This window comes from Leuciscus leuciscus (genome assembly GCF_965113295.1).
Source record: "Leuciscus leuciscus genome assembly, chromosome: 6".
NCBI lineage: Eukaryota > Metazoa > Chordata > Actinopteri > Cypriniformes > Leuciscidae > Leuciscus > Leuciscus leuciscus.
The window spans coordinates 46,161,899-46,189,389 of NC_138730.1; the positions used below are offsets into that span (position 1 = coordinate 46,161,899).

Here is a 27,491-nt window from a genome sequence, read left to right on the forward strand (position 1 = left end):
TTGCAGCATCAGCTCTTTTCTCTCAGTGTCTGAAACAGTTAGTTTGAAGAGTCAGGCCACATCCACACGAAGCCAGAGCTTTCCCTATCCAATTTTTTTTCCCTCGTTCTAAAAAGAAATCCGTAAACACGGCGTCGTCTCAAGAAATATCTGCGTACACACGAAACCACTGAAACCGACTCAAAACGATGTAGTATACATGCCAGACCAGTATGTGGCGCTGTAATTCTGCCACGGAGATACACTAAAAACGCAGAAGAAGACTTAGAGCATGCGCATAAACAAGCATCATAGCATAAGAAATAAAATATAAATAAATGAAGTAAAATAAAGAATAAAAATAAAAATACATTCAAGTACATAATAATATGAATAAGTATAGAATAAAGAAATAAAAGAGGCTCAGTAGCTTCTGCAGGACGAACACAAGCATGTCGTCCACAGTTGTTGTTGCTGTCACTTGACGTAGTGTGTCTGACTCGGGTCGACACGTGGGGTGATGACATCATCGTTTCACAAAATAAACGGATTGGCTGTACACACGAAAAAGCAAGGGTGTCGTTTTCAGATTTATCCACTCTGGGACCTGGTTTCAAAAAACAGCTGTTTCAGGCTCCCAAAACACCAGATCCGTCTGGACGAAACACCGATACGATACTAAATTTTTACGTATACAGCAAAACACGTCTCCGTGTGGACAAGGCCTCAGTCTCATATTAAATGTACATTTCAAGATCATACTCATTCCTAAATGGTGGATTAAATGCTTTGAATCAGTCTTGTGGGCCATGCATTGTAATGTGATCTGGAGATTGGCATCGCCCAAGATTTTTTTTTATTTGAACACACAAAACAAAAGGAGAAAATAATCAGGAGAAATTTTATTCTTATTCATATTAAGAACATAGAAATACAGACATCCATAGTAATGTAATTTTGCTCTTATTCATAAAGTTATATGGTTAAATTAAGCTTGGGAGCAACCAATCAGATCCCTGACAACATACTTGTACTGAACAGCAGCGTTTATCTCAGTTTCTCGACCCTTCTACTCACAGTAATCCACTATCTAACCCTGTCGTCTGCTGGTGTTCAGAGCTCTTCTGAATGACTGAGATCCCGTCCATATCCAGCTGAACTGAATGAACACTGAAGGAACCGATGCCCTGGACCAACACCATTCAAAAATACATTTGACTTTTTCAACACACACAGTGATCCAGTACAAAACACACCGTTCTTGAAGTCTGACCGTCACCATCAGCCGCTTGTTTCTGCTGTAGGTTCTGTGCTAAACGAGTCTTTCCAGTGTAAACCAGAAGGAGAAGCTGCTGCAGGACAGACGGGAAGTCTGGAGTAGATTGTGCTTCGTTTGGCAAACACCTGTACATCGGCCTGAAGCAGTGCGGTGGAGAAGAGGCAGGCATGGTTTGAGCTGAAGACCTAGACTGAATTTAGGCATCATCAAACTCCACAATATGCTTCATGTTCCCTTATGTTGGCAGTGAAATTATGAAGAGAACATGTATCCTTCACAAGTAACGTAATGAATTATGATGAAATAGGCAAGACAAGGCAAGTTTATTTATATAGCACATTTCATACACAATGGCAATTCAAAGTGCTTTACATAGAAGAAATTAAGATAATAAAAAGAAATAAGAATAATTAAAACAGTTTAGAAAAATAAAATAAAATACAATACAGTACAGTCGGACGAACAGCGGCACAGTGCTCATTCAGTAAATGCATAGCTAAACAGAAGTGTTTTGAGTCTGGATTTGAATGTGACCACTGTAGGAGCACATCTGATCTCTTCTGGAAGCTGGTTCCAGCATAATAGCTAAAAGCAGACTCGCCATGCTTAGAGTGAACCCTTGGTATTTCTAGCTGATATGATCCTAATGATCTGAGTGATCTGTTGGGTTTATATTCAGTGAGCATATCTGCAATGTATTGAGGTCCTAGGCCATTGAATGATTTATATACCAGTAATAATACTTTAAAATCAATCCTAAATTTAACTGGGAGCCAGTGTAAAGACCTGAGGACTGGTATAATATGTTCATATGTTCTGGTTCTGCTCAGCGTTCTGTATGAGCTGCAACTATCTTATGGTCTTTTTGGGAAGGCTAGTGAGGAGTCCATTACAATAATCCACCCTGCTGGCATGCACAAGTTTCTCTAAGTCTTGTCTGGAAACAAAGCATCTAATTCTTGCAATATTTTTCAGATGATAGTATGCTGATTTAGTTATTGCTTTGACATGACTACTGAAACTAAGGTGATTCCTGACTTGATGTTTAGTTGTTTGACTCCTAGGGCCCTATCTTGCACCCAGCGCAATTGACTTTGTACACCGACGCATGTATCATTCCTATTTTGCACCCGCGCAAAGCGCGCTTTTCCCTCCACAGAAGCACGTCGCTTAACTAGGGAATGAACTTGCGCTCCCTGGGCGGTTCAGCGCAAAAAAGGAGGCGTGTTCCGGTGCAAACAATCCCTTTTGCTATTTTGCTGTTCCATAAAACAATTGCATCCACTGACCAGAAAAAACCTAGTCTAAAGTCAGTGGCGCGTTGCGCGTTGTTCATTATGCTATTTTAAGGGCGCATGCATGGCCATAATCAATGTAGCGTGTGCACAACGCGCATACACTTTGATTCTCTCATCTAAGCAGCAGTTTTCATTTTTACAAATCATACATTATTACGATAGATAGATAGATAGATAGATAGATAGACAATTTATTATAAAAGCATACATCTAGCTTGCACATTTACCCAAATTATCATACGCCTGTTTAACCGAAGTTAATTTGGGTGTGTTTCTCCATCCCCAATGCCACTTCTCTGTGTTTTACGGCCCTGACGAGAACGTCGGTCTCCTCGGCTGTGAACCGCTCCTGGTGCGCGCCTGGCAAATCCACCGTTATGATAGGAATCCGCTTTAGAACAAGCGCGCCTGCTCTTAAAGGGAATGTGAGATGACGGTCTGATTGGTTTATTTCACGTTACGCCCAAACCACACCTATGAATAATGAAGCTACTTCAGACCAACCCATTTTAGATTTGCGCCTGGCGCAAGAGTCATTTATCCCGCTGGGAAAATAGCAACAGCGCCCAAGACCCGCCCACAAAGTTACTTGCGCTTTGCGCTTGATACTTGCGTTTTAGATCGTTAAAATAGGGCCCCTAGAGTGAAGGTATCCGTTCACCTTGAGAACTTCATCTTTGTTTCCAAACGTAATGACTTCAGTTTTGTCTTTGTTTAACTGAAGAAAGTTTTGACACATCCAACTGTTGACTTCATCAATGCATCGGCACAGGGAGTCAATGGGGCTGTAATCGTTAGGCGATACAGCCCCAAGTACAGCTGTGTGTCGTCTGCATAGCTGTGGTAAGCAATTTGGTTCTTTCTTATTATTTGGCTCATTGGGAGCATATACAGGTTGAACAGGAGTGGCGCAAGAATTGAGCCTTGAGGGACTCCGCATGTCATGGATGTCCACTCAGACTTATGGTCTCCTATACTAACATAATAACCTCTCCCATCTAAGTATGACCTGAACCATTTTAGGACTATCCCAGAAAGCCCCACCCAGTTTTCCAGCCTGTCAAGAAGTATGTTATGATCGACAGTGTCAAATGCAGCACTGAGGTCGAGTAGTACCAGCACTGATAATTTTCCTGAATCAGTATTTAAGCGAATATCGTTTATTATCTTTATGAGCGCTGTCTCTGTGCTGTGGTGCGGTCGGAAACCAGATTGAAAATTGTCAAAGTATCCATTCGTGCATAAGAATTTGTTCAGCTGATTGAAGACAACTTTTTCAATGATCTTGCCTATGAAAGGAAGATTTGAGATCGGTCTATAGTTGCTTAATATGGTCTTATCCAGATTGTTCTTTTTCAGGATACTGATTTTAAATATATACTGATTTTAAATATAACTTTAGATCTGTCTGATTACAAATGAAAAAAATCACTCGTTTCCTGGTTAAAAAAAAGAGTTGATTTTCAGAAGTCAACAAATTTGCAACAGCTGAATGTAACATTTTTGACAAGTCAAACATGTCAGTCTCTAGTAATTTATCAACATCTCCAGCATCTATCTATAAATTACAGAAACGTCTGTCTGTCTGTGTGTGTGTCTGTCTGTCTGTGTGACTGTCTGTTAACCGCATATCTCTCGAACCGTTAGTCCGATGGATTTCAAACTCGACAGGTGTCTTGCCACGGGCACGAGTAAGTGCAGTGCAAAGAAATATAGAATTCAGTTGCCCTGTATCAAGGTACCCATAAGGAAGATTGAAGGTGTATTGAGAGATGCTGCCCTCCATCAAAAATAGGACTGATAGGACCTGTCGTACACATTTAGCAAGGGAGCATCTGGACCCCAGCTGTCGAAGACCATATATGGGTCCTACTGAGTGTGCCTACACCAAAGAACACCCCCTGAGGTAGAGAAAGAGAGATGGGCAGGACTTCAGAGTCTGAGATTGGCCAGCTTGAGTTATCGGAAGTGACAGGGCCAGCAAACCTCCAAGCTCTCTCAATTAAGCATGAGGCGGGATCAGAGCTCTCAGTTTCTCACTCTCGGCACCGGATCAAGGAGATAAGACTGTACAGTAGCCAGTGTAGCAGACTACGGAAAAGAGGCAGAGACAGAAGACTCAATTGAACAACACACATTTACTATATCACTTAATTTAGAAGTATCGGGTATAACAAATTATTTTTTGTCAAGTGAAGTGAACATTGACAGATATCCCCTGCTCAGTGAGTAGGGACCCTGTGAATTGGAATGCAACATGTGAAAAGTCTCTGTTCCTGAGTGTTAGGATGATAAATTATCAAATTAGTGAAAAGCACTGTAACTGCTCTTAGAAATAAGAATACTAGAGGGTGAAAAGGAAATACAGAACATTGTGAGGTAACAAAGCTGTGAACAGAGGCGTTAGTTTACCCCCTTCATCACAGTCATTTCAAATGACTGTGCTAAAGATATCGAAATGCTAAAGATATCGTTAAATATATAATTTTTAGAAGGTTGTGGTTTAAAAATAAACATTCTGACATTAGAGGGTTGTATCGGTCAAAGCAGCCCCAAGAAGGTTGTGGTTTAAAAAAAAACATTCTGACATAAACACTCAGTCAGCTACACTGCTAAAGAAGAAAAAAAACAGATCCAATTGAACATTTTACCGGGTTAGTGAACATCATTCAATATGTGCTGTACATTATACATTTTGACAGACATTTTTGAAAGATGATACTATTTTACATGATTTGTTACATTTAATTACCCCTTAGCAAATAGCATTGGAACAGCGCTTCTGATTCTGTGCCTATATATAAATATATACACACATACATCTGGGATTAAAAATGAAAGGATTTATAAAGAAAGTTAAAAAATAAACACCAATTTTTGACAAAATAATAAAAAAAACACTCAGGGTCCTATCATACACCCGGCGCAATGCAATGTTGTTTAAATAGCAAATGCATTTGTGCCCATCTGTGGCCCATCTGTGGCCCATGGGCTGCTGGTCTGAGAACGTGTGTTCTGGGTCATTGTTGGCGCTTTGCTATTTTGAGGAACCGAAATAGACTGAGACATTGACCAACTGAAACCTGGTCTAAAGTCAATGGCCCAATATTTTTTTTGTTATTTAAAGAGCCCATTAGTAATATGAGCTTATAGGCGGGTCCACAATGCGCATACACTCTGCTTATTACACACAGGGACGCGCAGCAGCACACAAACATGGCAAATAAAAATAAAAGGATTGCAATGTCAAAGATTAATATTGTGTACATAAAGATATGGTGGAATCCAGCTTGTCCCGTAGATGGTCTCGCTTTAACCTTTAATCTCGCGCACAAGCAGATCCGTTTGCGCTCTGGAGAAGCGTTCAGTCTTTCTGTTTGCAAATTGCATCATGTAAATAGTGAATCCGCCCTGGCGCGAGCGCAACTGGCTTTTAAAGGGAATGGGAAATTACACTCTGTTTTTTTGCACATTACACCCAAAACACACCCATTACACATTAGGAGAATAGGGACAACGCTTTTAGACCATGTGCCGGGACTGCTGACCATTTTTCCCGTCTTTAAACTAGCAAAAGTGGATTTGGACATTTTGCATCCTGCGCTTTAGACCATGCGCTTAGATCATTAATAATAATAATAATAATAATAATAAACTTTATTTTATAGAGCGCCTTTAAAAGCAGCTTTTCAAAGCGCTGTACATAAAATCACAATCCACCGTAAAATACAACAAGTAAAAGTAAATAAAAACAAAAGCAGCAACATTAATAATAAAAATAACTATAAAACGATCACAAAAAGACATCAGCATTCAAATGCAAGTTTAAAAAAATGTGTTTTGAGAAGAGCTTTAAAAATGCCAAAAGTCTGTGCTTCCCTAAGTTCAGGGGGGAGAGAGTTCCAAAGTGTAGGAGCATAGACAGAAAAAGCCCTGTCGCCCATGGATTTTAGGTGTGTTTGTGGAACAGTTAACAGATTACACTGTGAGGAGCGCAGTTGACGATTAACTAGTATAAATGGTTAATAAACCAGATAAGTATTGCGGAGCTAAGCCGTGTAATGCCTTGTATGTCAACATCATGATCTTAAAATCAACACGGAACCTGACCGGGAGCCAGTGTAAAGACTTCAGAACTGGAGTAATATGGTCAAATTTCATAGCTCCCGTCAGGATCCGGGCAGCAGAATTTTGAACATATTGCAATTTATTAATTGTGGTTTTAGAAACTCCAGTTAAAACTGCATTACAGTGATCCAGCCGTGAGACCACAAATGAATTAATCAGCTTTTCAGCGACAGATAAATTTAGCATTGGGCGTAATCTGGCAGATTATTTAATAAGAAATGAAATAGGCAGATTCTTAATGTTGGCCTTAATGTTAATTACATATCAATATGATTTATGTTTATACATCTCCACTCAACAATATTATGTCGTCAAAATTATAAATGTCAACATTATAAAGACACAATTTCTCTTTCATTAATTTGATATAATTCAAGTTTTCTTAGTGTCTTCATGCTTATCATTCTGCTTTGATCTTCTTGGGAAAAGTTTTGAGATCATGGTCACACCAAGTGCTCGTCTGGTTCCTGAATGTTCCACAGACTCCGGGATGGATCGCAAAGACCCGAATCCTGAGCTGTGAGATGAGACTTTTGAGCGTGATGAGCTAAAAACAGAATCGCTGTCTGCTCCTGATCGTGATCTGAATGAACTGTAAGCAGAACTTCCCGCAGACAATGTGTCCGACCGGTCTTCTCCACTCACTGGGGGAAAAACATTTAAAATCAGTAAAAGGTTTGAAACTCTTATAAAACAATAATAACTTTCAATATGTTCCTAAAAATAACGCAGTCTATTGGTAATCATTAAAACATTATACAAATACTTTAGGCCTATTAATCTGATGGTATTTTACATGATTTGTCCCTATGAAATATCAAAAATCTATGAAATATCTTTATCACAAGCCTGATTGCTACTTAATGCAAGCATTAAAAGTTGACCATATGAATGTATAGAGAAGAAGAAATGATCAGTATAAACAGGTGCTTAAACTCCAGAAAATGTTGATCATCAACCTAAGAAGATCAAACTAAAAATGATATGTGCTTTTTTATTTTATTTCATATAAGGTTTGCATTTATTGTCATAAATTCAATTATCAAAAATTGAGAAAATGAAAGGAGATGTAGGCTAGAAAGGGTCCACATTTTATTATGGGGGAAAATATGTGGTGACAAATTTACGACAATGTAGACTAAATATTATATTTTCACAACAAAACAGATGGTATTCATGGAAAACATGAGCTCTAATGCTGTAAAGAAGGTCACAGGGAGACCAACATGTACTGAAAGTGCTAAATAAAACAAGACACTCACTGTTTAGTGGTGGCCATTCCATGCTGTTATACCGTTTTATGGCCCCTGACTCGTAACTTGTGTGAGATGAATCTCTGGAATGTGATGAACCGAAAATTGGGTCTGCTCCTGATCGTGATCTGAATGAACCATAAGCAGAACTTCCCACAGACCATGAATCAGATCCATCATCTCCACTCACTATAATAATGAAAGCAGAGAGCAGATCAGTAGAACATTTACAACATGAATGCATTTGATAGACACTTTTATCCAAAGCAACTGACATGGCATTGAAGGAATACATTCATCAGTTCATGTGATTGTAATTAATTCAGATGGTCAACTTTGTCAACTCTAAATGGGTCAGGGAAGGAGGATTCACTTCATTGCAGAAATTTGGTCCACACAGAAACAGAACATTATGTATATGATTACAATGTTCAATGTTGTTTGACCCTGCAGCTTTTGCCTGGTTTCCTAATGAAGCTAAACAGGGTTGAACCCAAGTATAGGTCTCTGCAGGACAGTAATAGGAGCTACCAGATCAGTGGGTGAGGCCATAAACAGAGGGGCGTTTTCGTCCGTGTTCCCTGATTTGCTCACGTCACAGTGTGGGTAGGGTTTAGGGGTGGGGTTGGGTGAAGGGCATAATTTTCAATGCATGATTTATAAACACCCACCAGTTTGAAAACACCCACAAATTTAGAAACGTCCACTTGTTCCTCAGAGACCCCATACTTGTTGAACCTGGTCAGTATCAGGAAGGTAAAATGCAGTCTTGGTAATAGAATAGCCATTGGCTAATAAATTCTTAGATTTCACTTGGCAGTGTGTGTGTTAAGGGGGTCGCACACCGGATGCGCCGCACTGCGTAACGTCTAGGACAACTCGAGGTATCGCACACCGAACGCACACTTTCTCAGTTTATGGCCAGCAATATTGTTATGTTTAAGGACATTATGAAATTAAGATAATGCCTGTACTATGTTATGATTGTACTGTACAATTAAATACAATCGTTGCTAAGTCTGCAGTCTGAACACTTTACCTCAGAGCGTCCGTTAACTGAATGAATTAAGAATATCACCTGAAAATCCGATAACATCAGCAGTTTTCATCCACGCAGCTGATTTCTGTGAATGAATGTAAAACTAAATGTATATTGGAGAACAGGGTGAAGTCAGTATATACATTAACGACGATTTGAGACAAATAAATGTACATTTAATGTAAAACAATGTAAATGGCGCTCTGTGGCGCGGCAGGATTTTGAACAAGGTCCTGAGCCGGTGCTGGGCACCGCGGACAGACGCCGAAAGGCGCCGCTGGTGTGTGCACACTCATAGAGAATAATGTGTTCGAATTTAAAAGACGTGGCGCTGCGCGTCTGGTGTGCGACCCCCTTTAGATGCTAAGTATAAGTTTAGCATAGATATATTTTCACTCGCTGAACACTGACTGAGCGCTTGAGAGTTTCACTATGTCAAGCGATCTGTACTAGTATTTCAAATTCAGCTCAGCGTACCTGTATTTGTCGTACCGTAAACTCTAGTGTGAAGGTGCGTGACTCGCCATCGCGTTTCTCACACCCGCAAAGAGAGAGCGTCTCGGTTACATATGGTAACCCTTGTTCCCTGAGGGAGGGAACAAAGACGTACGTCGGTGACCGACGAATCTCGCTAGAGAGGCCAATCTACTTCGAGTGAAACTAAAACAAGCCAATACACATTGGCGTGCAATCATTTGCATCAGCTGTGCAGCCTCGCAGCGCGGGTATAATAAGCAGCTGGTGATGATTGCACTTCAGTTTTTTGCTGGGGAGCCAAGCCTGAAAAGATGGTCGCCCCGACGGGTAGCGTCAGATGTGGCACCATCAGGGAATGAGGGTTACCATATGTAACCGAGACGTTCCCTATCGTTCGGTCACTATGACGTACGTCGGTGACCGGCGAATAGGAATCCCTACCAAAGCGCTACAGCTGCTGCACCCCATCCAGCGCCCTGTGTAAGCCTCCACACCTTCTTGCCTGGAAGGACGATAGGAGAGGGCTTACACCGAGAGTATCCGTCACTGTTGTTCCGTGATAACCCACACAGTGAGATTATTGGATAACACTGGTAAAGCATGCCCGATCTGAGGGAGGGGAACGCTGCAGGAGCCACATTCTTAAGGAGAGTTATCTGGGAATAGACATATGGACTAACCCGAGTGTTGTACTGCATATGAATAGTGGGTGACTTAGCCCAAGGGAAAGACACGGGTTTCCGTTAGGAGCAGCCGTGGAGAATATACACACATGGGATCCCCGTAGGGTAAACCATGTGGGACTCAGCCTAGACCCAGTTCTCAAGGATTCAGCGGATAAAGGCCTGGCCCCGGACGCTCCGCCATGTCCGGGCCGAGGGTGTTGGAGAACTCAACAGGTTTGACTCTGGAGAAATAAGGATGCACAGTAGGGTGCAGCAAGCCGACAGAGCCGGTACTCTCAGTGCTTCTACCCATTTAGGGTGAGAACACGGGAGGACACGGGCTCTACACGTAGGCTATAGTATCTAGCAAACCTATTAGGTGTCGCCAAGCCTGACTCTACATATATCTGTTAGCGAGGAGTCACGTGCCAGCACCCAGGAGGATGCAACGCCTCTCGTGGAGTGTGCATGCAACCTGAGCAGGCAGGGCACGCCTTGAGCTTGGTAAGCCAAGGCGATGGCATCCACTATCCAATGGGCCATCCTCTGCTTGGAGACAGCCTTTCCCTTCTGCTGGCCTCCGTAACAGACAAAGAGCTGGTCTGAGGTCCTGATGCTTTGAGTTCTGTCCACGTACATACGCAGAGCGCGAATGTGACAGAACAAAGCCAGGGCTGGGTCTGCCTACTCCAGGGGCAACACTTGCAGGTTCACTACCTGATCTCTAAAAGGAGTGGTAGGAACCTTGGGCCCATAGCCAGGCCGGGGTCTCAGTACAACATGGTTGTCACCCGGCCCGAACTCTAGGCATGATTCGTCGACCGAAAATGCTTGCAGGTCCCCTACCCTCTTGATCGAGGCCAGTGCAATCAGCAGCAAAGTCTTCAAGGAGAGAAGCTTTAAGTATGCTGACTGCAAGGGCTCAAAGGGAGCATCCTGAAGTGCTCGGAGCACCAGGGAAAGGTCCCAAGAGGGTATGAAGGGGGTACGAGGAGGATTTAAACGTCTCGCCCCCCCTAAGGAACCTGACGACCAGGTCGTGCTTTCCAACTGTTTTACCATCTATGTGGTCATGATATGCTGAAATAGCGGCAGCATGTACTTTAAGGGTGGAGGGAGACAGCCTTCGCTCCAACCCTTGCTGCAAGAAAGAAAGCACTGACCCAATTGAACATCTTAAACCGATATAAACGGTAAACGATATAAACCGATATCACCGATATAAACGGTGGGGTGATCAGGCGTTCGGAGTTGCTGCACCAAGACTCTGGAACAAATTACCGCCTGTTATTCGTATAATTACAGAGGAAACTACTTTTAGGTCTAAACTTAAAACATACCTTTTTAGAATGGCATTCAATACCCAGTAGTGGTGAGACATTTTGTTGTCGGAGCTGATTTTTTTATTTTATTTTATTTTATTTATTTATTTATTTATTTTTTTTTTTTTTTTTTTTTTTTATTATTCTAAGTTGTTTTGTGTTGTTTTTATCCCTTGATGTAAAGCACTTTGGATACCTGTAGGTTGTTGAATAGTGCTATATAAATAAATGTTGATTGATTGATTGATTGATCTTCAGGGGTCCTCTCTGCGAGAGGAACACCACTCGACGAACAGGTTCCACTTCAAGGCGTACGCACGTCTCGTAGACGGCGCTCGCGCAGAAGTGATGGTGTTAAGTACCTCTGGGGGTAAGTCACCTAGAACCTCCGCGTCCCGTCCAGGGACCAGACATGGAGTTTCCAGAGGTCCGGACGTGGGTGCCATAGGGTGCCCCGTCTCTGAGTCAGAAGATCCTTCCTCAGAGGAATGGGCCAGGGAGGGACTGTCACGAGGAGCATGAGTTCTGGGAACCAAGTCCGGGTGGGCCAATAGGGAGCCACCAGAAGGGCCTGCTCCACGTCCTCCCTGACTTTGCACAGGGTCTGTGCAAGTAGGGTCACTGGGGGAAATACATATTTGCGGAGGCCCCTGGGCCAGCTGTGTGCCAGTGCGTCCGTGCCGAGTGTTCCCTCGGTCAGGGAGTAAAACAACTGGCAGTGGGAGGTCTCTGAGGAGGCAAACAGGTCTACCTGAGCCTCCCCGAACTCTCTCCAGATCAGCTGAACCACCTGGGGGTGAAGTCGGCATTCTCCCGGGAGCACACCGGGGACATACATGGCTCGAAGCGACCTCAGATGCTTCTGACTCCAGAGGAGGAGATGGCAGGCGAGTTGCGACATGCGACGGGAGCGTAGACCACCTTGACGGTTGATGTACGCAACGGTTGTAGTGTTGTCCGTACGGACCAGCACGTCTCTGCCCTGTAGCGGCCTCTTTAAGCGGCTCAGAGCGAGACGTACTGCTAGCAACTCGAGGCAGTTGATGTGCCAATGCAGTTGGGGGCCCGTCCACACCCCTGACACTGCATGCCCGTTGTATGTGGCACCCCAGCCGGTGGCAGAGGAATCTGTGAATACCAGAGCAAGCCTGGACACCTGTTCCAAGGGGACTCCTGCCCGAAGAAACGAGGGGTCTGGCCACGGGCTAAAGGTCTGGCGGCACGCCGGTGTGATTGTCACCCGGTGAGTGCCGTGATGCCACGCCCATCTCGGGACTCGGCCTTGAAGCCAGTGCTGAAGCGGTCTCATATGGAGCAGCCCGAGCGGAGTTACCGCTGCTGCCGCTGCCATATGCCCCAGGAGCCTCTGAAAGAATTTCAGTGGGACCATCACTTTACAGTGATGGCATGGCCTAGCTTTATCCCAGACACCGTGGCCAGGATGGTCTCGATACGTGTGGGAGACAATTGTGCCGCATCATAGTCAAGGCCCATACCACGCCCAGGAAGGTGGTTCTCTGGGCAGGTGTTAACATGCTCTTTTTTTGTGTTGAGTTTCAACACCAGGTACTTTATATGGCCAAGAACCGAACTGGCATCTCCTGAGACTAGGCCAGTATCAGCCAGTAGTATAGTGTCAGTATCACTAGTATCAGCCAGTATCAACCATGTATAGTTCAATACATAGATGTCCTGGAGCCTCAGCAGGGCCAGATCTGCATCCATGCATTTGGTAAACCGGATATTGGAAAGCTTTGCCCCCAAAAGCGAACCTCAGGAACTTCCTGTGAGAAGGAATGATGGATATGTGGAAGTATGTGTCCTCGGACCTGATTTGACTCACAATGGTGGGAATAGTCAACATCCTGAACCTGAATCTCCTCAAAGAAAGGTTCAGATGCTGCAGATTTTTCATTCATTAATTCAGCCCTTAACGTTGAGGACGACGATTGGCAAGGCGCTTCAGTCTTCTACTGTTAAGGAAGTCTGTGTACTGCTGGCAAGATCTTTTGGCACCAGATCTTATGGTGGCCTGCCACATTGCTCAGTCACCAGCAAGCATTTCCAAGGTTTCACTTGGAAAGCCGAACGACTAAAGGTCACGCTTCAGGACATCCTTGTAGCGGAGCTTCGGCCGGCCGACTGGGCGAGGGGCATCAGCAATTTCGCCATACAAAATTGCTTTTGGTAATCGGTTTTCATCCATGCGGTAGGTGTGGCCAGCCCAGCGTAAGCGGCGGGTGCGCAACATAGTGTAGAGGTCTGTGCTTTTGGTCGTGGAAAGGATAGCCGAATTTGGAACATGGTCCTTCCAAGTTATGCCAATAATTGAGCGCAGACAGCGAAAGTGAAAGGTGTTCAGGCCGTGTTCATGTCTGCGGTAGGTGCACCAAGTTTCGCTGCCGTACAGGAGAGTGCTGAGAATACAGGCCTTGTAAACTTTGAAGTTGCTATGTAACCAGATTTTAAACTTTCCAACATTTGGAAATGTGTAGAAACCTTCCTACATTTGATCTTACGATAATTTCTCCAATGGGTGTACATGACACAAAAAACATGCATATGCCTCTCTTCCAGATGTGAAATTTATAAATCGCAAATGATTTTGGAATTGTGTGCAGCAGAATGGTTTCCGATTTCTGCATTGTAAACGTCACCTTATTAATGTCATTAACATGTAAAAGAGCACCAGTCAACGTCCAAATCTTTTACTTAAGAATAAAGAGTGGCAAGAATTGCTTAGATTTCCAAATACCTGCAGTACTCAGACTCTCTGTCAAAAGGAAAAGAGTGTATGTCTGCTTAAACCCTGATGTGGCAAAAAGCACTTTTCCACGTCAAAGACCATTTTTATAAACATAAATGTTGTAATGGATTTTAAAGTACACACACTATAAGATCAATTCTGTGCATTCAGACGTTTTAAAAATTAGGCCCATAGTCTAGAACAATGAGGAAGAAACACATCTGAGACTATATGTAGATAATATTCATAAAAGTTTATGATGTCACTCACTAGTCTGTGATCTGGATTCCTCTCTCCATTTGTCCAGGTGCTCTTCTGTTTTATTTCTACCATCCTTCTCTTGTAAACACTTTCTGTCTATTTCAAAATGGCAGCCGTTGTTTTGTGCCACTGTCTCCTCAATCTTCTCCAGCAGCTCCTTGATCTGAGTGTCGTCATTCCTGTTGCGATTGTTGAGAACATGAAACCTGTTCCCACATTTGTCCAGAAGCCGCTGGAGATCCGGCCCTTCACTCTCAATGTGCTGCTCTATAGATGTGTCTAACAGAGAGTCTCCACCAGTGAACAGCACTATAGTGTGACTCCAGACTCTCTCACTGAGAAGATCCAGATGCTCCTGCAATGCTTTTCTCTCAGTCTCTTTAAATCTAGTGTCCACACGTATGATCAGTAGTACAGCGTGTGGTCCTGGAGGACACAGAGACACACTGAGCAAAATCTCCTGTTTCAGTAACTCAGGACTCTCCTCTATAGAGATATTAAACCACCATCCTGGAGCTTCAATGACAGTGATGTGTCTGTCTGCTACTTCTCCATGTCTCTTCACACACTGAGCAGATTTCTTCAAGTCAAACTCCTCTCTGCCCAGGATGGTGTTTCCAGCTGAACTCTTACCAGCTCTTCTATATCCCATCAACACAATCCTGAGCTCTGAGAGATGTTGGGCGTCACCTGCAACAAATACAGAACAAACACACTTCTTAAGGTGGGTGACATCTTAAATCTTCTTAAATAATCTTTCTTTGTGAAAAAGGAGCTACTGAAATTAAATTGTCCCTCTAAACCAATGAATAAATCTCTCTCTTGTGTGTGTTCTCATCTGGGAAAGCATTATCAATGCACTGGTGGCTATTAGCACCAGCAAATTCATGACTGTATTACATTTACATTCATTTACTACATGGAAAGAAAGCCAAAAAAGACCATTTGTGATTGCTTATATTTATAAAAGACTTTAAAAAACAAACAAAAAAACCAGCCTAAATTGGCATAAACAGATCCAAAATCTCATCTGTATTGACCAATATGAAAGAAGTAAAAGTTTTTCTCAAAATATGTTGACATTTCTTCTTTCATAAAAATAGCTCCTAATCTTACAAATGTCCATTTTACATGACATATTTTTGCCTTATTTGGAGCTCCAAATAAAATATAGTTCCTCCAGCAGTCTAGTAGTTTTTACTTGTAATGGACTTTCAAAGTGTGTTTGACGGGACTCACTTCCTGGTGCTTCAGAACAGCGACAAACATGAGGCGTGTCTATAGGTGTAAAGCTGATGTTTAAGATTATATTCAAGACGAGATCTTTGCAGTTTTCTTTCATTTATTTATTTATTTTTGTATTGTTTTCTATGGATTAGGTAAAGGGATTTCCATTATCAAAAGCACAAATGAATAACAGGATTGTTTAAGAAATGAAAGCGCTTATTTCCTTCAGTAACAGATTTTAGGGGCCGTCACTGTGAGCTGCTTTGAACCCATCTATTGGGAATGCCTCTACAAATAGCGGTTAAAGGTGCCATTGCATGGATTATTTTATTATTTTAGAATGTTTCTTGGGGTGCCCCTATAATGTTAGTATGTGTTTTAGATCAAAATTTGTTATAATTTAGAAATAAAAGGCATTTTTCCTAGCCTGATTTTAGCCTCTGATCTGAACACTCTGTTTGAAGGGGCGTGTCTGTGTGAGACTTAAGTGTAAGCCTGTTGATCACGTGAATGAAGATCTTATCATTGCAACGCAGTTTCTGCACTCTCACTAATGATTTCACCAATGCAAACATGAGGTAAGTACAGTAAAAGCTTTGTTGTGCAGCGTTACAGCGTCATTGATTTCATAACGAGTTTTGGCAAGTGTCCAGATAAACTTGCGCTGTGTGATTGACAGCTTGGGCGACTGGAAAGGGATTGTTCTTTGATCGCTTTCTGTATATATATTAATCACAGTTTAAGTAAGATTATTTTCATCCTACTAAGAGAAACGATGTGAAGTTGATCGTTTAGTCACTGGCTTGATTTACTGATGCATAAACAGTATTGAACGACTCTGAGAGAAAGATTATCTGTCTGAACTTGAACAATTACACATCAGACATTCACATAACCCACTGGTTCTTCAGAGGCTCAGATGAAGGAACTAAAAAAATACCTTTGTGTTCATTTGTACATCCAAACTCTGAGCAACTGCCATGCTTCGCTCGTTAGCAAGCCATGATGTCTCTCGAAGAAAAATGATTCGGACGATGATTCGGCTGCGCAGTTCCGCCTGGCCTTGAACATGGGCTGGCATATGCAAATTTTTGGAGGCGTACATATTAATGATCCCGACTGTTGCGTCACAGTCGGTGTTATGTGGAGATTCGCCTATTTTTCAGGGGTGTTTTTCAAAAACGAGATTTAAATAAGAAGGAGAAAACAATGGTGTTTGAGACTCACTGTATGTCATGTCCATGTACTGAACTCTTGTTATTTAACTATGCCAAGATAAATTCAATTCCAAATTCTAGGGCACCTTTAATGATGAGAAGTTTCTTGCTATTATTGCTGTGACTGTTAGATTTTCATGATTTACTTAATATACTCAGTGTGTATCTGCACTATAAAGTATATGGACTCACTCATCTGTGATCTGATGTTTTCTCTCCTTTTTTGCATCCTCTTCATTCGTTCTTCTGCTCTCTCTTCCTCTGCTCTTCTTCTCTCTTTCATCTCCTGTAAAATCTTTCTGTCTATTTCAAAATGGCAGCCGTTGTTTTGTGCCACTGTCTCCTCAATCTTCTCCAGCAGCTCCTTGATCTGAGTGTCGTCACTCCTGTTGTGATTGTTGAGAACATGAAACCTGTTCCCACATTTGTCCAGCAGCCACTGGAGATCCGGCCCTTCACTCTCAATGTGCTGCTCTATAGATGTGTCTAACAGAGAGTCTCCACGAGTGAACAGCACTATAGTGTGACTCCAGACTCTCTCACCGAGAAGATCCAGATGCTCCTGCAATGCTTTTCTCTCAGTCTCTTTAAATCTAGCGTCCACATGTATGATCAGTAGTACAGCGTGTGGTCCTGGAGGACACAGAGACACACTGAGCAAAATCTCCTGTTTCAGTAACTCAGGACTGAACTCTACAGGGTAATTCCCCCGCCATCCTGGAGCTTCAATGACAGTGATGTGTCTGTCTGCTACTTCTCCATGTCTCTTTACACACTGAGCAGATTTCTTCAAGTCAAACTCCTCTCTGCCCAGGATGGTGTTTCCAGCTGAACTCTTACCAGCATATCTATATCCCATCAACACAATCCTGAGCTCTGAGAGATGTTGGGCGTCACCTGCAACAAATACAGAACAAACACACTTCTTAAGGTGGGTGACATCTTAAATCTTCTTAAATAATCTCTCTTTGTGAAAAAGGGGTTCCTGAAATAAGGTTCACCTTATCTGTATGAGTGTCAAACTACACATTATTGATTAAAAATGACATATAAGTGTATCTCACATTAATTAAACTCTTAAATCAGAATTGAACAAAGGTTATCGATGGAGAATAATTCTGAAGAAAAAGAAAATAGCTTAATTTCAATGATCTGCAGACAAAACATCAGATCACAGAACACACAGATTAAGCAAGACTAAATTCCAAATGGCTTCAGAATAATGTTTTCAGAAAGTATATTCTTTAAAAAATAATTAGGCTAAATTATTCCTCTAAACCAATGAATAAATCTCTCTCTCTTGTGTGTGTTCTCACCTGGGAAAGCATTATCAATGCACTGGTGGCTATTAGCACCAGCAAATACATGACTGTATTACATTTACATTCATTTACAAGATGGAAAGAAAGCCAAAAAAGACCATCTGTGATAGCTTATATTTATAAAAGACTTTATGGGGGAAAAACAGCCTAAATTGGCATAAACAGATCCAAAATCGTATCTGTATTGACCAATATGAAATACGAAACCAATATGAAAGCAGTGTCTTGCAAAAACTGTGAACATGTTGACATTTTTTCACTCATAAAAATAACTTCTAATCTTACAAATGTCCATTTAACATGACATATTTTTGCCTTAGTTGCAGCTCCAAATAAACTATAGTTCCTCCAGCAGTCTAGTAGTTTTTACTAGTAATGGACTTGCAAAGTGTGTTTGACGGGACTCACTTCCTGGTGCTTCAGAACAGAGACAAACATGAGGCGTGTCTATAGGTGTAAAGCTGATGTTTAAGATTATATTCAAGACAAGATGTTTGCAGGGTTTTTGTTTTTGTTTTTTGTATTGTTTTCTATGGATTAGGTAAAGGGATTTCTGTTATCAAAAGCACACATGAAGAACAGGATAATTTAAGAAATGAAAGTGCTTATTTCCTTCAGTAACAGATTTTAGGGGCCGTCACTGTGAGCTGCTTTGAACCCATCTATTGGGAATGCCTCTACAAATAGCGGTTAATGACAAGAAGTTTCTTGCTATTATTGCTGTGACTGTTACATGTTCATGATTTACTTAATATACTCAGTGTGTATCTGCACTATAAAGTATATGGACTCACTCATCTGTGATCTGATGTTTTCTCTCCTTTTTTGCGTCCTCTTCATTCGTTCTTCTGCTCTCTCTTCCTCTGCTCTTCTTCTCTCTTTCATCTCCTGTAAAATCTTTCTGTCCATTTCAAAATGGCAGCCGTTGTTTTGTGCCACTGTCTCCTCAATCTTCTCCAGCAGCTCCTTGATCTGAGTGTCGTCACTCCTGTTGTGATTGTTGAGAACATGAAACCTGTTCCCACATTTGTCCAGCAGCCTCTGGAGATCCGGCCCTTCACTCTCAATGTGCTGCTCTATAGATGTGTGTAACAGAGAGTCTTCATGAGTGAACAGCACTATAGTGTGACTCCAGACTCTCTTACTGAGAAGATCCAGATGCTCCTGCAATGCTTTTCTCTCAGTCTCTTTAAATCTAGTGTCCACACGTATGATCAGTAGTACAGCGTGTGGTCCTGGAGGACACAGAGACACACTGAGCAAAATCTCCTGTTTCAGTAACTCAGGACTCTCCTCTACAGAGATATTACTCCACCATCCTGGAGCTTCAATGACAGTGATGTGTCTGTCTGCTACTTCTCCATGTCTCTTCACACACTGAGCAGATTTCTTCAAGTCAAACTCCTCTCTGCCCAGGATGGTGTTTCCAGCTGAACTCTTACCAGCATATCTATATCCCATCAACACAATCCTGAGCTCTGAGAGATGTTGGGCGTCACCTGCAACAAATACAGAACAAACACACTTCTTAAGGTGGGTGACATCTTAAATCTTCTTAAATAATCTCTCTTTGTGAAAAAGGAGTTACTGAAATTAAATTGTCCCTCTAAACCAATGAATAAATGTCTCTCTTGTGTGCGTTCTCACCGGGGAAAGCATTTTCAATGCACTGGTGTCTATTAGCACCAGCAAATACATGATTGTATTACATTTACATTCATTTACTACATTGAAAGAAAGCCAAAAAAAGACCATTTTTGAGTTCTACCAGAAAGACTCGGGAGAATTAATACTGTAACAATAACATTTATTTAGGAGCTCAGCAAGCAATCAGGTTCTTTGGCGTAGGCCCCGTTCATAACTCGCATTCAGAGGGTACTGAATCTGCGAGTCCCGCCTGAAGACGAAGGCGGGGGCGCCGCTCACCCCCCGGCGGAGTAAGGAAAGGGGCCATCTGGTGGTGGTGGGGTGGATGGAGGAAAAGACATCTGAAGTCTTCAGGATGGAAGGGATAGCCTGACTGATGGTGTTGGGGTTGATAGAGGGAGGACCCAGCTTGGTTGAGTAGAGGAGTTGGAGGAAAGATCCCATCTTGGTGGAGGCGGGGAGGATGGAGGTACTGGAGTGACAGCATCTGCGAACTCAGACATGTGTAAGCGCTGCCCTTTTAAGCTACAGTAAGTGATATAATTGGATAGATGAGGAGGTAATTAATGACGCGAACGATTGAGTCTTCCTGGCAGAACTTGCGCTAGCTTCATTTCTTACATTTATAAAAGACTTCAGAACAGCAACAAACATGAGGCGTGTCTATAGGTGTAAAGCTGATGTTTAAGATTATATTCAAGAAGAGATGTTTGCAGTTTCTTTTTCTTTTCTTTTTTTGTATTGATTAGGTAAAAGGATTTCCGTCATCAAAACTCAGGGATAAATTGCCATTTGTTGCAAAAATAACATGTTTTCAGTAATTCTATATCCTTTAAAAATATGAAACATGTAAAAAGGCGGACTAAATTAATGAATAAATCTCTCTCTTGCGCGCGCACACACTCCTGACACACGCATAATTGCACAGCCACGCACTTTAAAATACATGACTGTATTCTGCAAATGAACCTAAAACACAACCCGTGACAAGCCAATGTATAGTAAACCACTATATGGAGAACAAAACAAGCCCTAATTGTCTTACAAAATGTATTTAGCTGTATAGACCAACATGAAAGTGAAAGCAGTAGCAATGTCTCACAGAAACAGTAGGCTAAACACATCGAGTTTGATTAAAAGTCATATTTACTATGAATTAACAAGGAAAAGATGATACATTTTTAAAATAATAAATGCTTACATAAGTCCATTTTAATTCACACTGTCTCAGTCGGAGTACCAGAGTAAATGTAGGTTTACCAGCACTCTAGTAGCCTAGTGTTTATCTTATCTTTGACTGGACTTGCATACAGGTGCTTCAGAGCAGTGGCGCACATGGGCGGGTCTAGCTGTAGGTGTGTAAGGTGCAAAGGTGATGTTCAAGGTTATTTTACACATGCACAAAAATATTATGTCATCAAAATTTTCAAAAATGCTAATCTTTAAATTCATATATTTTAAAAGGTGGCTTCACCTGGCAAACTTAAACCTATAAACTACTCTTAATCCCACAATGAACAGATATCATGCTAAAAAAAGTAACTATTAACTATGGAAGCTTGTTTCCGCCACAGAATAAAACATTTTAAAAGATAACTGCGACTTTTTATCTCACAATTGCGAGTTTACATCTCGCAATTCTGACTTTATTTCTCAGAATTGCGAGATATAAAGTCAGAATTGCGTGAAATAAAGTCGCAATTGCGTCTTATAAAGTCAGAATTCTGACTTTTTTTTCTCGCAATTGCGACTTATCACGCAATTCTGACTTTATAACACATAATTGCGAGTTTAAATCTCGCAATTCTGACATCTTTTCTCAGAATTGTGAGATAGAGTTAAAGTCCAACTCTAAGGGAAAAAAAGACAGACTTTTTTTTTTTTACCTTAGAATAGTTTATATCTCACAATTCTGACTTTATAACACGCAATTGCGACTTTATATCATGCAATTCTGACTTTATATCATGCAATTCTGACTTTATATCTCCCAATTGTGTATTATAAAGTCAGAATTGCGAGATATAAACATGCAATTCTGAGAAAAAATTTCCGAATTTCAAGTATATTTCTCGCAATTGCGACTTTATATCACGCAATTTTGACTGAACACAATTGTGACTTTATATCACGCAATTCTGACTATAACCTGCAATTGCAACTTTATATCACGTAATTCTGAGAAAAAAAGTCAGAATTGTGAGATTAAAAAGTCGCAATTACCTTTTTTATTTTTCACTCTGTGGCGGAAACAAGCTTCCATAATTAACAGTCGCATTAACAGATTATTTAGTCTCCCTGCAGTCGATAATTATATACATTAAAACTCATATTTTCATATTTAATCTCCTCGCGCCCCTCCGGAACCTGACGATCAGGTCGTGCTTACCCAAGGATTTTGTGTTGTCCCAAGTACCCAAGTGTTGTGCGTACAGACCAGTATATGCTTGCCGAGCAGCGGCGTTTTGAGGCATCTCAAAGCAAGGTGTACTGCTAGCACCTCGAGGCAGTTGATGTGCCAATGCAGTTGGGGGCCTGTCCAGATCCCTGCTACTGTATGCCCGTTGTATGTGGCCCCCCAGCCGGTGTTGGAGGCATCTGTGGAGACCACAGCCTGGACACTTGTTCTAGGGCAGGGGTGCCCAACCCTGCTTGTTATGTCCAAAGTTATTCTGTGCCCTGTTTTGCAGGTATCCTGGAAGCTCCTCCCATCATTTCACTAATTACCTGGGTCTGCTGGTCAGCATTTAAAAGCCCTGTCTAGCTCCACCCATTCTCTCTCTTACACTGCAGCCTGGAGCAGTAGCATGGATAGCAGTAGCCACCATTATTCTTTGTCTGTTTCATTTTGTTTGCAATAAACCTTATTTTGGTTATAATAGACGTTTGTGACTCCTCTATGTTGCCTCCCTTGAGCCAGGGTCGTAACATATTGGGCGCTCGTTTTGTTGTTTTTTTTCCCCCTAGATTGTGTGATTTGGTGTTAGTTTGTGGCGTGCTGTTCGATGCTAGCTGCAGGCTGCTGTGTTCTCCCTTCTGATGAGTATCTGGTGAGTATAGTGTCTGAGTGCTGTTGACTTGAAATATTTGGTGATCTCCCTGGTGAGTTAGGGAGTGTGCTAGCTGGGCAGAGAAATCTGTCCTTCCATCTGTGCACTCATTTGTTATTTTGCCTTTTTTATTTTTGAGATAACTCTGGGTGGAGACATGTTTCTCTGTTGGGGGCAAGCATTTCAGGTCCTTGGCCAAATGGCTGAGGTTCACTGAAGTTTTGCTTTTAAAGACGCCTCGAGCCCGGCACGTCTCAGAAGATACTTAGGTTTCAGTGTATGATAGGCAGGTACCAGGGGGTTTGCTTTAAGGGTTGTCAGTGCACTCGGGGGGCTTGCTTGCAGTGCTCATCAGAAGGTGAGTTTGATAAGTTAGGTGAGTTAGAGGTGCTCTAGTTTATGGGTACCATTGTGGTAATGTGTCCATGATCCTAGCTTTGTGTGTTATGCAGCTTTTGTTTGTCAAGTAACTGTGACTTGACTTTGTGTAGGCTAGTTCACCCTGAGTTAGTAGTTGCCTTAGTTGATTGCCAGCAAGTTCCATTGTGGTAGTGGTATTTGTTTGGGTAATGTTCTGTGCTACATTAGTAGTTTGATGGGTTGGTTCTAGTCCTACTTTTGTGATTATGGTTTTGATAGCCATTAGGTAGAGAGAGCATTAGTGATTTAGCTGCTTTTGTAATATTGGACACTTTGTGTTGTGTGTATGGTGCGCACTGGTTTCATGTTGAAACTTTCTGTAAAGGCTTCAGGTGCAGTCTTGTTCAGATGTAAGAAAGCTATCGAGTATGGCAACGCTTGATGACTTTGTAAGTGCACCTTCGGAAGAGTTGCTTGAGCAACTTACTAAAGATCAGCTTCTAAAACTTGCCAGTTATTATGACATTGAGATTGCCAGTAGTGAGAAACGTTTAAAAGAGAATATTAAGGAGTTTATTAAAACTATCCTAATAGAGCAAGGTATCCTCAAGTCTGTGCATCCACTGGCACCTCAAATGTCACAGAGTGCTGTTGAGTTGAGGTTGAGAGAATTGGCTTTTCAGGAACGGCAACTAGAAGAAAAGCAGAAGGAGAGACAGCTAAGAGAGAAGCAAATGCATTTAGAACATGAACGTTTTCTTAAAGGTGCCCTAGAATGTGAAATTGAATTTATCTTGGCATAGTTAAATAACAAGAGTTCAGTACATGTACATGACATAAAGTGAGTCTCAAACACCATAGTTTTCTCTTTCTTATTTAAATCTCGTTTTTGAAAAACACCCCTGAAAAACAGGCGAATCTCCACATAACACCAACTGTGACGCAACAGTCGGGATCATTAATATGTACGCCTCCAAAAATTTGCATATGCCAGCCCATGTTCAAGGCCAGGCGAAACTGCGCAGCCGAATCATCAGAAGTTCTGCAGGTGAAGGATCATAGGGAAAATGGCAGATCTATCTCTAATCTATCTATCTATAATCGGATACCGCTACAGTTTAATTCGAAGTTGTTAGTTTGCTCTGCCCATTTCACCACGGACTGTTTTTCTAACCTGGAACAATATCAAGCAGCCAGGCTTCTCTCGGCGTCTCAAACGGACGAAGGGGGCGATTTCAACTAACGTTATATTCCCGCAAGCGGTAAGTAGTGATTTTATTAACGATAATTTACACTGTGTTATCTAGATCCAGCGCGATATTGTTTTTTCCTCGAGAGACATCGTGGCTTGCAAACGAGCGAACGAAGCATGGCAGTTGCTCAATGTTTGGATGTACAAATGAACACAAAAATATTTGTTTAGCTCCTTCATCCGAGCCTCTGGAGAACCAGTGGGTTATGTGAATTTCTGATGTGTAATTGTTCAAGTTCAGACAGATAATCTTTCTCTCAAAGTCGTTCAACACTGTTTATGCATCAGTAAATCGCGTTGCAGTGATAAGATCTTCATTCACGCGATCAACAGGCTGTCATCTGCTCAATGGTCATCACTGCAACCTTTTATGTGATGGGAATAGATCTAAATACTTAAAAAACTTCTCATGATTCGTTAATCCCGATAGCTGTAATAGTAAAAACGTATAAAAGCTGTAATAGTAAAAGGTTTCCAGATAGCTCGAATGCCAGATTTCATATGCAAGCATGTCAGCCAATCACAGCAGTGGCCGTTTACATTGAAGTCTCACAGCAGACACGCCCCTTCAAACAGAGCGTTCAAATCAGGGGATGAAATCAGGCTAGGAAATATGCCTTTTATTTCTAAATTATAACAACTTTTGATCTAAAAAACATACTAACATTATAAGGGCACCCCAGGAAACATTCTAAAATAATAAAATAATCCATTCTAGGGCACCTTTAAAGACCTGGAATTCAAGCATGCTTCTCTGGTGAGCTCTCCTAAAGTTGAGTCAGCTGGGTTTGATGCAGTTAGAAATATTCGATTGGTTCCCCCTTTTGTGGAGAAGGATGTTGAAAAGTATTTTCCTCATTTTGAACGTGTGGCTACAATTTCAAAGTGGCCTGAGCATGCCTGGACGTTACTTTTGCAGAGTGTTTTGGTGGGAAAAGCACAGGAAGCTTACTCGGCTTTAAGTCTTGAGGAAAGCAAGGACTATGGGGTTGTTAAAGGTGCCATATTGAGAGCTTATGAGCTGGTTCCTGAGGCTTACCGCCAACGATTTAGAAGTCTCAGTAAGCTTGACAAACAAACGTATGTTGAGGTTGCCTAAGAAAAGAAGACCCTTTTTGGTAGATGGTGTAAGTCCTTGAAAGTAGAAACGAAGGAAGATCTTCATCAATTAGTTTTGCTTGAGGAATTTAAAAATTGTTTGCCAGATGTTGTTCGTACATATTTGAATGAACAAAAAGTGACTACTATCTGTAAGGCTGCTGTGTTGGCAGATGAATTTATGTTGATGCATAAGCTTGATTTTGATAAAGGGCAGGGTGAGCAAAAGGGTGGCGTTGTATTTCATAGAGCTGGTACTGTGAAGCAGATTCCCACAGTTTCTGTCCCCTTTGCCAGAAAGTCGGCTACTGGAAATGTTGCTTTTGATAAGGCATGTTTCTATTGTAAGAAACTTGGTCATCTTATTGCCGACTGTCCTGTCTTGAATAAGAAACATAATTCTGTTAAGCCTGTAGCCTTAATTAAAACTGTGAACACAGCTGCGATTCCAGATATCAGAGAGCATCCAACTCGAAAGGTAGAGTTGGTTGGCTCTTCGTCTTTCCTTATGGATGGTTTTGTCTCTCTTTTCTGATCCTACAGCCAAGCGACCTATTAAGATCTGGAGAGATTCTGGAGCTTTTCAGTCTTTGATTCTCCAGGATTTTCTTCAGTTTAATGACCAGTCTGCATTGGGCTCCAATGCTATTGTTCAAGGATTTGGTGGCAGTTACATGTCCTTACCCATGCATACTCTTAACCTCCAAACCGCTTTGGTGTCTGGGGAGGTTGTTGTTGCTCTTTGTCCTCATATTCCTATTGAAGGTGTGTCTTTCATTTTAGGCAATAACCTGGCTGGTGGTAGAGTGCTTGCTGCTCCGGAGGTGGTTCCTTTCCCGGTAACATCTAAAAGCCCAGATGAACTTGAAAAGCAGTTTCCAGATACGTTCTCTGTTTGTGTTACTACTCGTGCTAGGGCAAAGAAAAACCAAGCTAAAACTTGTGATTCGGAGATTGTACTGTCTAACCCCGAAAAAGATCTAGCCAAAACCTCTGACTCTGAGATTGCGCTGTCTGACACCTTCATGGTAAATTTTGACACATTAGGGTTTGGTACAGTGTTCCCCTCTCGTGAAGAGTTAAAAGTGGAACAAGGACAAGATACAACTTTGGTTTCCCTCTTTGAAGAGGCTGTTTCTGAAGATGCAGTAATTGCTGTTTCTTGTGGGTACTTTGTGAATGATGGCTTGTTAATGAGAAAGTGGACTTCTCCTAAGATGTCTTGTCATGACGAGTGGAGTAGTGTGTTTCAGGTAATCGTTCCTAAGGCTTATCGCTCTGGTGTCTTGCAACTGGCTCATGATCATTGTCTTGCAGGTCACATGGGCATCAAAAAGACTTTAGATCGGGTGCTGAGGCATTTTGTCTGGCCTGGGGTCAAATCTGACGTTGCACAATACTGTAGAACTTGCCATGTGTGTCAAATTGTTGGTAAGCCTAACCAGAAAATTCCCCCTGCGCCTTTACATCCTATTCCAGTTATTGGAGAACCTTTTGAGCGAATCTTGATTGATTGTGTTGGTCCACTCCCTCGCACTAAATCAGGTAACCAGTACTTACTGACTATCATGTGTGCGGCTACTCGGTTTCCTGAAGCTATTCCTTTACGCAGGATTACTGCTTCAGTAGTTTCTAAGGCCATGATTAAGTTTTTCACAACATTCGGTCTTCCAAGAGTTGTTCAGACTGATCAGGGGTCAAATTTTATGTCCTGTGTGTTTTCCCAGGTGCTGCAGCAGCTGTCTATTCAGCACTGTTTTTCTTCTGCCTACCATCCAGAGTCTCAGGGAGCCCTGGAGAGGTTTCACCAGACTCTAAAGTCGATGTTGCGAGCATACTGTAGAGAGTTTGAAAGAGATTGGGATGAGGGA

The 27,491-nt window shown here is 41.9% G+C and overlaps 1 protein-coding gene across 2 annotated transcripts in view; it reads right to left on the bottom strand.

Moving 5' to 3' along the window:
* The window catches only part of LOC309501053 (GTPase IMAP family member 8-like), a 29,446-nt gene extending 8,298 nt beyond the window's left edge, over positions 1–21,148 (bottom strand). The window contains exons 1-6 of one of the 2 annotated variants that reach the window (XM_082173000.1): positions 21,062–21,148; positions 19,008–19,712; positions 17,084–17,788; positions 14,457–15,137; positions 7,947–8,126; positions 6,900–7,328 (exon numbers count right to left, since the gene is read on the bottom strand). In XM_082173000.1, coding sequence (XP_082029126.1) covers positions 7,057–7,328; positions 7,947–8,126; positions 14,457–15,137; positions 17,084–17,788; positions 19,008–19,712; positions 21,062–21,071 — 2,553 coding nt within the window. In that variant the 5' untranslated portion in view covers positions 21,072–21,148 and the 3' untranslated portion in view covers positions 6,900–7,056. Of the gene's footprint in view, positions 1–6,899; positions 7,329–7,946; positions 8,127–14,456; positions 15,138–17,083; positions 17,789–19,007; positions 19,713–21,061 lie in introns of those variants that run through there. The other variant, XM_082173001.1, reaches the window with a different exon arrangement.
* Between the last annotated feature and the right edge of the window lie 6,343 nt (positions 21,149–27,491).